The 11451-nt window shown below is 45.2% G+C and overlaps 1 protein-coding gene across 1 annotated transcript in view; it reads left to right on the forward strand.

Moving 5' to 3' along the window:
- The window catches only part of exog (exo/endonuclease G), a 40964-nt gene extending 31981 nt beyond the window's left edge, over window positions 1-8983 (forward strand). The window contains exon 6 of the mRNA XM_078231646.1: window positions 4489-8983. Within this exon, the coding sequence (XP_078087772.1) occupies window positions 4489-4950 (462 nt within the window). The 3' untranslated portion in view covers window positions 4951-8983. The remainder of the gene's footprint in view (window positions 1-4488) is intronic.
- The last annotated feature ends 2468 nt before the right edge of the window (window positions 8984-11451 follow it).

Genomic DNA, 11451 nt, shown 5'->3' on the forward strand with positions numbered 1-11451 from the left:
CTAATCCACTTAACCTACACATTTGTGTGAAACTAAGGGGCAATTTTAGCATGGCCAATCCACCTAATTTGCACATCTTTGGAGTGTGGGAGGTAACCAGAGCACCCGGAGAAAACCCACCCAGACACGGGGGAGAACTTGCAGATTCCAGACAGACAGTTATCCGAGGCCGGAATTGGACTGGGTCCCTGGCGCTGTGAGGCAGCAACACTACCCGCTGTATCAAATTTGACAGCTCAGCAATTATTAATGCTGTAGTTGGTTTCTGTACCAGCAAAGCCAGACTCATCTGGAGGCTACCTGCTGTCATCTCCTGTTACATAGTGTGAGTTGATATAAATTGAAATGCCATTTAACTGAATAATTAGACTGATGTAAAGACAAAATTACCAGCCATAAGCCTCTCCTCAATGCAGCATAAGTAATCTGATTATCAAATCTATCTAGCTGTCATTAGGATCAGCTCAAATTGCACATGTAATAGCATCAGAAAGCAGTGTGCCTTGTCGCTGTCTAACTCTCTCTGCCTCCTACTTGAAGTGAGAAATAGAAGCTTTCCTTTGGACAATTAAATAGTGATTGAGGATTCTATGAACTTACGAATTAAGAGCAGGAGTAGGCCACTCGGCCCCTCGAGCCTGTTCCCCCCATTTAATAAGATAATTGATCTGATTGTAACCTCAGGCTCACATTCCTGCCTTCCCCTGAAAACCTTTCACCCCTTTGTTAATCAAGAATCTATCTAGCTCTGTCTTAACAATATTCAAAGACTCTGCTTCCACTGCCTTTTGAGGAAGAAAGTTCCAGAGACTCTTGACCCTCTGAGAGAAAACTATTTTCCTCCTCTCTGTCTTAAATGAGCAACCCCTTATTTTTAAACAGTGATCATGGTTTCAGGATCTTAAAGGTTTCGATCAAGTCACCTCTTATTTTTCTAAACTCTAGTTGATGCAAAACTAAGCTCTCCAACTATTCCTGGTATTAGTCTAGTAACCATCTCTGAACTGCTCCTAACGAAGGACAGGTAGCGTCGTTTAGCACTGACTGTCCAGCCACACTAATGCAGGGAAAATCTCTTTTCCTGCTCTGAATGTAGCATCATTTGATGATGCTACATCAATTGTTAATTTTAAAACAAATGGATTTTTTTTTTATTAACCCTAGGTACTAAGAATATGAGGCAACAACAGGTATATGGAGTTAGATCAACTACAATCTCATTGAATGGTGACACGGATTAAATGCCCTACTCCTGTTTCTAATGTGGACATTAGACTGACCCAGTATGGCACTGACTGGCAAGTCTCATCCCAGAAATTGGGCACAGGAGAGGACATTCTCACTTGTGAGCAAATGCACTTAGAAACTAGTCTATGGGGGTTGGGAGCTGAACGGTGGCTTCATGGGCCAGATAGTAAGGGTTTACAGACCATACTTTGCAACTTCCCTGTTTTAGGTTCTCGCTTTTAAACTCCAGTTTTGTAGCTACGACTCCATCCCTCCCCTTGGCAGCAGTCTTAGATTACGCCAATCTCTTTGCAGTCTTGGTGTCATCTGAGGTGAGCTTCTGACCTCATATTCACGCCATCACTCAGACTGCGTACTTCTGTCTCTAACACAGCCCATCCTCACCCATCTAGGCTCATCCACTGCTGAAACTCTCATTCACACCTTATTACCCCCTCATTCACACCTTCATTACCCCCTCATTCACACCTTCATTATCCCCTCATTCACACCTCATTACCCACTCATTCACACCTTCATTACCCCCTCATTCACACCTCATTACCCCCTCATTCACACCTTCATTACCCCCTCATTCACACCTCATTACCCCCTCATTCACACCTTCATTACCCCTCATTCACACCTTCATTACCCCCTCATTCACACCTTCATTACCCCCTCGTTCACACCTCATTACCCCCTCATTCACACCTTCATTACCCCCTCATTCACACCTTCATTACCCCCTCATTCACACCTTCATTACCCCCTCATTCACACCTTCATTACCCCCTCATTCACACCTTCATTACCCCCTCATTCACACCTCATTACCCCCTCATTCACACCTTCATTACCCCCTCATTCACACCTCATTACCCCCTCATTCACACCTTCATTACCCCTCATTCACACCTTCATTACCCCCTCATTCACACCTTCATTACCCCCTCATTCACACCTTCATTACCTCTAGACGTCATTATTCCTGCGCACTGTTAGCTGATCTCCATTTTCTACCCTCGTAAACGTGAGATCATTCAAACCTCTGCTGTTCGTGTCTTAACTCACACCAAATCCTGTTGCTCTATCACCCCGCTGCTCGCTGACCTACACTCACTCCCAGCCAAGAAGCGTCTCGATTTTTAAATCCTGATCCTTGTTCGCCGACCTGTGCATGGCCGAGCTGCTCCCCAGCTCTCGAATCTCCTCTGGCCCCACAAGCCTCTGAGATTTCTGTGCTGTTCTAATTCTGGCTTCTTGTGAGTGTCTAGTTTAAATTGCTCCATCATTGATGGCTGTGTTTTCAGTTATGTATGCCCCAAGCTCTGGAATACCTTCCTAAACCTCTGCCTCTTTACCAAACGTTCTTTCTTTAAGATGCTCCTTAAAATCTATCGCTTTGCCTAAAGCTTTGGTCATTTTTGAAGGTTTCTTTCATGTGATATAGGCCGGGCCAGCATTTATTGCCCATCTTCAATTGCCCTTGCGAAGGTGGTGGTGATCCTGAGAACTAGGAGCAGCAGTCGGCCATTCAGCCCCTCAAAGCTGCCCTGCCATTCAATACAATGATGGCGGATCTCAACTCAGTCTGACCTCCATCTTCCTCCCCTTCATCCCACTACTAAATAAAAACCTATCTATCTCCTTAAATGTATTTAATGTTCTGGTGTCCACTGCACTCTGGAGTAGGAATTCCACAGATTCACGGCCCTTTGAGTGAAGCAATTCCTCCTCATTTCTGTTTTCAATCCTCCACTCCTTTGCCTCAAACTTGAGTCTCGCACAATATTTCTTTCGGACTTTGGTTTTCGCCAATTCAATGTCATGGTTATGATGTTACTGTTTAAATGCTGTAGGTTGTGAGGTAAATTTTGTCCGGGACACTAGGAAGGATTTCTATGACCTTTGGATCAGTGCACCCGAGAGGGCAAAGTCAGCCTTGATGTCATGGTTCACCCAAACGATGGTACCTGCTAAAGAGCGCTGCTCACTCAGTTCTGTACTGAAATCTCAGCGGGACTTGAACTCACAACCCTTTGATTCGGGAGAGCGCCATCTCTGAGCCCATTAAGTGGGTTCCTAAATGCGACGTCGATGTGGATTGAAGTAAACGGGACAAAAGCTGACAGCCTGAGTCTCAATGTACCGTCCCAAGCAAAAACCACAGCCAGCATATCTAAATAAAAGCAAATTACTGCGGATGCTGGAATCTGAAACCAAAAGAGAAAATGCTGGAAAATCTCAGCAGGTCTGGCAGCATCTGTAGGGAGAGAAAAGAGCTGATGTTTCGAGTCCAGATGACCCTTTGACAAAGCGTTGATAACGAGTCATCTGGACTGGAAACATCAGCTCTTTCCTCTCCTTACAGATGCTGCCAGACTTGCTGAGATTTTCCAGCGTTTACTCTTTTGGTTTCAGCGTGTCTAAATGCCTCGGGGATGTCCCAGTTCAGCTGTCTGCTCCGAGGTATGGCCTGTACCTTGTTACAAAGGATTGAAAATGGGGCAAGTTGTGGTGACCCATTGTAATTACATGTTGTGTGCCTGGACACACCCCTGCTGCACCTGGCCCGAGACTCCTCCCTTTCCACCTGAGACTCCTCCCTTTCCACCTGAGACTCCTCCCTTTCCACCTGAACGAGGTATAAAGGTGATGGTTCCTCCTCCCTGCCTCAGTCTGGGCCAGGTTAGTTACAGGGGTGTGTTCCAGTTCTTTGCGATTAAAAGCCTGTTATTTTCACTCACTGGCTGGAGTCCTGATGGTGCATCACAAGTTAAAATAAAGAAATAATATTCCCTTTGTTTTTTTTGTCCATGACATCTTTGTCCATCTCTCCCTTGCCTCCACCTATTGCTGGCTCTCTACCCAGCTCCTATTGCTCCACTCCCCAAACCTCCACAAATCTCATCCCATTCCCAGTTCTCTTTAGCTCTGACGTAGACTTGAGAAACTTTAGCTCTGTTCTCTCTCCACAGATGCTGTCAGGCCTGCTGAGATTTTCCAGCACTTGTTAAAGAAATTACTTGATGTCAAGTAATAAAAGGCAACAGTTTGCAGTTTGATCAGCAGGGGAAAAATAAGTGATTACCTTCTACAATGGCTTAACTGCTAAATTTTCTTTATCTGTGATTTCCAGCCTTTCTCTGTTTTGTTATAGTTTCCCAGTACTCGGGTTTCCCTTTTATTTGTGGTGTCGGATTTTCCATCGATTGCTCAGATTTGGTCATTGTATTTCTTGTTTCCCTCTGCACCCAGGTGATAGGGCAGAGTGAAGTTGCTGTACCGACACATCTATACAAAGTCATTCTCGCTCAGAAGAGCAGTGCGCCGTCTGGATTGATGGCTCTGGGGGCCTTTGTTGTGCCCAACAGCCCGATTGGCTTTGACCACCAGCTGTCCGAATATCAAGTGGAGCTCCAGGACCTGGAGAAGATGTCGGGAGTCACTTTCTTCCCGGCCTTGGACAAAAGCAGGCAGTGCCACGACCTCTGTGAGGCAGACACCTGCAAGCTGCTGAACTTTGTGGAGTTCACCCGGTACACGGCCGGACGGAAAGTGCAGAATGCCAGAACTTTGCACAGGTTGGAGAAAGTCATGGCCGAGCTGCAGGAAAGTGGGATTGAGCCCGATGAGTACTTGCAGAGTCTGTACCAGCAGAAAAAGCAAGAGGTGGAAGCGAAGGCAGCAGGTGACAGCAGAGCAGCCAACGGTGGTTAAAGCATGTCAGAATCCTTGATGTATGCTGATACGAGACGCATTACATTATATTCATTCTGTCCACTTACATATTAACGTACATTATGTGCCGTTATGTATTGACATAAAATACATGTGGGTATGTACTGACGTGTGGTATGCACGGATCTCAGGTGCACATAAATATGTACTGACATGATCTGCAGATATGCACTGTCATGGCATATCTGACTGCTGACTGACTGACTTAATGTATACAAAGTTATATAATGAAAAGACACTGACAGATATATACTGTAAGGTACACATAGATATGTACCGACGTAAGATCTGTGTTAGATACTGGGGGCGGCACAGTGGTCAGCACTGCTGCCTCACAGCTCCAGGGACCCGGGTTCGATTCCCGGCTCGGGTCACTGTCTGTGCGGAGTCTGCACGTTCTCCCCGTGTCTGCGTGGGGTTCCTCCGGGTGCTCCGGTTTCCTCCTGCACTCCAAAGATGTGAATAGGTGAATTGGCCATGCTAAATTCTCCCTCTGCGTACCCGAACAGGCGCCGGAGTGTGGCGACTAGGGGATTTTCACAGTAACTTCATTGCAGTGTTAATGTAAGCCTACTTGTGACTAATAAATAAACTTTAACTTTGATGGGCAGTGTGGAGTATTGTGTACAGTTTATGTGGATACAAATGATGAGGGATTTGTACCAATACCTGCCAATGTATGATTAAGTACAATTTTGGTTCTGCACTGACATTAGATGTAGCTCGCTGCGGACTGACGGGGTAAATCTTGTTTTGAATTTTATTTTTTACAGTTGTCTATTTTAGGCCCCACACATTTTTAAAAATATTCTCTTTGTTACTCTGGACAAGGTACCATTCCCTAGGTTGTTAATGTTCTCCAAGCCAGAATTCCCGTTCTCAACTGGGTGAAAACTGATTTTGGGTGAATATGCATCTCAATATTTCATAGTGCAGTCCAGCAGCAAAATGTGCTATATCCTGCACAGACAAATCTTTAAATCAAAAAGCTTAACTCGCTACATTGCTATGTATTACCAAAGTTTAGCTTCAGATTAAAAACCATGGTAATTCCAGGTTTCCTTGACACACCTCCCTATCAACACTGGACTAATATCCAATTTCTCTACTGTTGCATTCTTGTCTTTTAAAAAAAATTTTTTATTCATTCGTGGGACATGGGCATCGCTGGCTGGCCAGCATTTATTGCCCATCGCTAGCTGCCCTCGTTCAGAGGGCAATTGAGAGTCAACCACATTGCTGTGGCTCTGGAGTCACATGTAGGCCAGACCAGGTAAGGACGTCTGATTTCCTTCCCTACAGAACATTAGTGAACCAGATGGCTTTTACTATCACTATACAGCACAGGAACAGGTCCTTTGGCCCTCCAAGCCTGTGCAGATCATGGTCAGACCCCATTTGGAATATTGCGAGCAGTTTTGGGCCCCATATCTAAGGAAGGATGTGCTGGCCTTGGAAAGGGTCCAGAGGAGGTTCACAAGAATGATCCCTGGAACGAAGTACTTGTCGTATGAGGAATGGTTGAGGACTCTGGGTCTGTACTTGTTACTCGAAGGATGAGGGGGGATCTTATTGAAACTTACAGGATACTGTGAGGCCTGGATAGAGTGGATGTGGAGAGGATGTTTCCACTAGTAGGAGAAACTAGAACCAGAGGGCACAACCTCAGGCTAAAGGGATGATCCTTTAAAACAGAGATGAGGAACTTCTTCAGCTAGAGAGTGGTGAATCTGTGGAACTCTTTGCCGCAGAAGACTGCGGAGGCCAGGTCATTGAGTGTCTTTAAAAAATATAGGTTCTTGGTTAATAAGGGGATCAGCGGTTATGGAGAAAAGGCAGGAGAATGGGGATGAGAAAAATATCAGCCATGATTGAATAGCGGAGCAGACTTGATGGGCCGAGTGGCCTAATTCTGTTCCTATGTCTTATGATCTTATAGGCCTAAAAAAAGATTCCTGCAAAGTAGCCAATCCTGATACCCAATGGCACAGGAGATTCAATTTTTAAAATTGAATTCAAATTCCATCATCTACCGTGGCGGGATTCGAACCCGGGTCCCCAGAACATTAGCTGAGTTTCTGGATTAATAGTCCAGTGATAATACCACTCGGCCATTGTTTTCCCTTCTGGTAAGTTAATGAGCATGAACAGCAGCTACTTGTGATAGACTCTGTCAGAGCATGCATGATGTCCACATTAGCACAGTGTGAACCAGAAGGAAAATGAGGTGAATCTCATTATGCAATGAGTTATGATTTAGAATGTGCTTCCTGAAAGGGTGGTGGAAAACAATTCGGTTGTAATTTTTAAGAAGCGAATTGGATAAGTACTTGAAAAGAAAATATTCAACAGACTCTGGGGAAGGGCAGACGAGTGGGTCGAACCAAATCAAATCTATCAAAGGGCAGTCACTGGGTCGACGGGATGAACGGCCTCTTTTTGCACCTTTTCATTCTATGATTCTATCTTAGCCATTAAACAAAAGTGCAGTGATTTTTTTGTGATTCAGATCATTTCCGACACAGGTTGCGTATTTATATTGCATTTGGGTTTCGCAGCCATCTTTGCTTTGTACAGTGCTCACAAGGGTGGCACAGTGGTTAGCACTGCTGCCTCACAGCGCCAGGGACCCGGGTTCGATTCCGGCCTCGGATCACTGTCTGTGCAGAGTTTGCACGTTCTCCCTGTGTCTGCATGGATTTCCTCCGGGTGCTCCGGTTTCCTCCCACAGTCCAAAGATGTGCTGGTTAGGTTGATTGGCCATGGTAAATTGACCCTAGTGTCGGGATAAGAAGGGTAATTAAGCGGGTTTATAGGAATAGGGCCTGGGTGGGATTGTGGTCGGTGCAGACTCGATAGGCTGAATGGCCTCCTTCTGCACTGTAGGGTTTCTATTCCATCAAAAAGTGATCTTCACATGGCTTTTGAGAATGATAATAATGTCAAACATTTGCTAAACCAGTGTATGATGCTGCCTTTAAGCTCAGAAGAATCTCTGTACAAGGCTGTGCATTTCAGCTAGAAGGGCTTTTAGTCGACTTGTTGTTTGAGAGATGCATCATTTGCTGCAATTAGCTCCGGACTTCTGAGTTTCTCCTTTATCGCTGATGTGAGCCTGGAAGGAGAGCAAGATCTAAAATTGCCAATGTTGGATTCCTCATGACATTGGATACGAGTAATCAGGCTTAATTTTTAATCCCCTGGCTCCAGAATCTTTGGGCTTGTCCTGCGCTCAAATGAGCGACCTGACTACATTGTACAACAGATGGTCGACGGAGGAGGACTTGTGAGCATTCCTTTCAGAGAAGCAATGCCCATTTAATACTCTACGGTGTGCATTGCTTATCGTCTGTTGGTGATCACTTGGTTTCCACACCAGGAAGTCTGATCCAGGAGCACGTGCAACCTGCCACCGCATGTCAGTGATGTGGAGCAGGTTGCCTGTGCACCTCCATCTGACGAAGGAGCAGCGCTCCGAAAGCTAATGGTATTTGCTACCAAATAAACCTGTCGGACTTTAACCTGGTGTTGTTAAAACTCTTCCCGTGTTCACTTCCAGCACCGCAGCTGCCATCTGCAGACGTGGCAACAAGTTCAAAAATGATCTTAAGCCACCTCCATTAAATTTGCAAAGCTTCAAGCTGCTTTCAGGGTTCGTGGTGTGATTAAAAATACTGATAGCCAAGTTCCGCACGCATGAGGATGGCCTCAACCAGGACCTTGGGTTCATATCACACTGCATGTAACCCCCCACCATTCGGCCTGGGCTTGCAAAATTCTACTAACTGTCCTGGCTTGACACAATTCACACCTCTTTAACCTGTGATTATCCCTCTCTCCACTCACATTGTCTGTACCTATAAAGACTTGATTGCCTGTAAAGATTCACATTCCAACCATTATCTTGCAATTGTGCCTTTGTCTATATATGCCATGTTTGTGAACCCACCTCTCCAGACACTTGATGAAGGAGCGGTGCTCCGAAAGCTCATGATTCCAAATAAACCTGTTGGACTTTAACCTGGTGTTGTGAGACTTATTACTGTGCCTACCCCAGTCCAACACTGGCATCTCCACATCCTGATCAAAAATAGCCCGTGCTTTGGGTCCAACTGATAAGTGCATCGTCCGATGTCCCACAGACACAAGTATGAAAGTTCCAGGAACAGAATCAGGAAATGCTGGAAAATCTCAGCCGGTCTGACAGCATCTGTGGGGAGAGAATAGAGCCAAGGTTTCGCGTCTGGATGACCCTTCGTCAGAGCTGAGAACAATGAAAATCAGTGGAGATTTATACTGTGAGGGTGGGTGCTGGAATGGGACAAAGGGAATGTAAATGAGGATACAGAAGGCAGAGAAGGTGCTAAAAGTGTCCATTAAGCGATCAGAATGTGGGAATTTTAGAACAGAAGTACAGATGGTGAAGGGACTGCCTGGGGATTATGGCAGTTGCCCTGAAAGGGTGGGGTGGGGAACGGGGCAAGAAGGAGAGCTGGAGATTTTCCAGCACTTTCTGTTTTTGATTCAGATTCCAGCATCCGCAGTATTTTGCATCTTTCTAAGAAAGTTCCAGGTTTTGGTACAGATTTGCCAGGGGTTATATTACTGGACTGATAGTCCTCACAATGTGAGTTTATATCCCACAACAGGTATTTGACGTTTGAATTCAGTTTAAAGATATTTGGGATTAATTTATTTGGTATCAGTGTAAAAGAAAAAAATGACTGATACCTTCAGTGTGTTATTGAAAATAAATAAGCTGTTTACTGACATCCTTCAGAGAAAAAAACCTGCCGTCCTTTCCCAGTTTATGGACGGCACGGTGGCACAGTGGTTAGCACTGCTGCCTCTCAGTGCCAGGGACCTGGGTTCGATTCCCGGCTTGGGTCACTGTGTGGAGTTTGATGTGGCGATGCTGGGATTGGACTGGGGTAAACACAGTAAGAAGTCTCACAACACCAGGTTAAAGTCCAACAGGTTTATTTGGTAGCACGAGCTTTTGGAGCACTGCCCCTTCATCAGGTGAGTTATCAGTGCTCCGAAAGCTCGTGCTACCAAATAAACCTGTTGGACTTTAACCTGGTGTTGACTTCTTACTGTGTGGAGTTTGCACATTCTCCCCGTGTCTGTGTGGGTTTCCTCCGGGTGCTCTGGTTTCCTCCCACAGGCTGAAAGACGTACTGCTTAGGTGCATTGGCCATGTTAAATTCTCCCTTAGTGTACCTGAACAGGTGCCGGAGTGTGGTGACTGGGGGATTTTCACAGTAACTTCATTGCAGTGTTAATGTAAGCCTACTTGTGACACTAATAAATAAAGTTAAAACATATGTGACTCCAGTCAAGTCACTCATCTGTATCAGGGCAACTCGAAGTTGGCAAAAGGAAAGTCTAGCCAGCAGTGTCCACTTTGCAGTAATGTTTGTTTTAAAAAGGGTTCCATCCTTCAGTCACGCCAAATTTGCTGATCGCAACTGAGGATTTAGCTTGAACACCCTGAGCTAGGGAGTAAACATCGACTCGAGACTGCTTCACAACACTATCCACTGGTACGAACGGTGAAATATTCATGTCCAAAGTTCCCTCAAGGCCAGAAACAGGCTGCCTTCTGAAGCCCCCCTCAGGCCAAATAGCCTCCAGTTTCTGCTGAATAAGCTTATTCCTCTCTGACTCTATGACCCCTGAAGAATGACCCAAGCGACTCGGAGATTGGAGACATCAATTCATCTAAGATCTGAAGGAACGCGGGACAAGGCTGAGAGAGATTTGTTTAAACGGCCAATTGTTGGTGTACAGAACACACCACCAGAGACTGTTGGGAACAGAACTCTTGATAGTTTTCACAAGGGATGTGGATAAACATTTAAAAAATAAAAACTAAGATGGTATGGGGAAAGAAGATGTGGATAGTTTTTTCGGAGTAAGTACAGCTCTCTGGAGGCTACCTATCGCCAAAGCCAATACAAAGACGCACGAAAGCCAGTGTCTGGTTAAAGACGTTTATTAACCCACGATCGATGGGAGAATGAGCATTGGGCAGTCCAATGCCCTACTACAAGAGAAGACCTTGAGCATTCCAACACCACTCTGAAGTTACAATGAATGGGACAGACCAATTATACATTTCTCAAGTTTACATTTCCCACCTTCTGTTGGTTATGAACCAGTAATTTTTAATACAAATCTACCACTGTCATATACTTTAGCCAATTGCATTTTACCCTTTGACCTCATGGGATTTCATTGGTCCATAGAATCCGGTTGCTTCCTCGCTCTATTGCTTAGCAACCCCTGACGCTTGGCTATAAAGGTCAAAGATAATGTTCCCACCAATTCTTCCTTATGCGCATTTAGAAAGGAATAAACTCATTAACGATAGTCAGCATGGTTTTGTGAGAGGGAGGTCATGCCTCACTAACCTGGTGGAGTTTTTTGAAGAAGTGACTAGAATGGTTGACGAGGGAAGGGCCGTGGATGTCGTCT

The sequence above is a fragment of the Mustelus asterias genome, chromosome 2 (assembly GCF_964213995.1).
Source record: "Mustelus asterias chromosome 2, sMusAst1.hap1.1, whole genome shotgun sequence".
Lineage (NCBI taxonomy): Eukaryota > Metazoa > Chordata > Chondrichthyes > Carcharhiniformes > Triakidae > Mustelus > Mustelus asterias.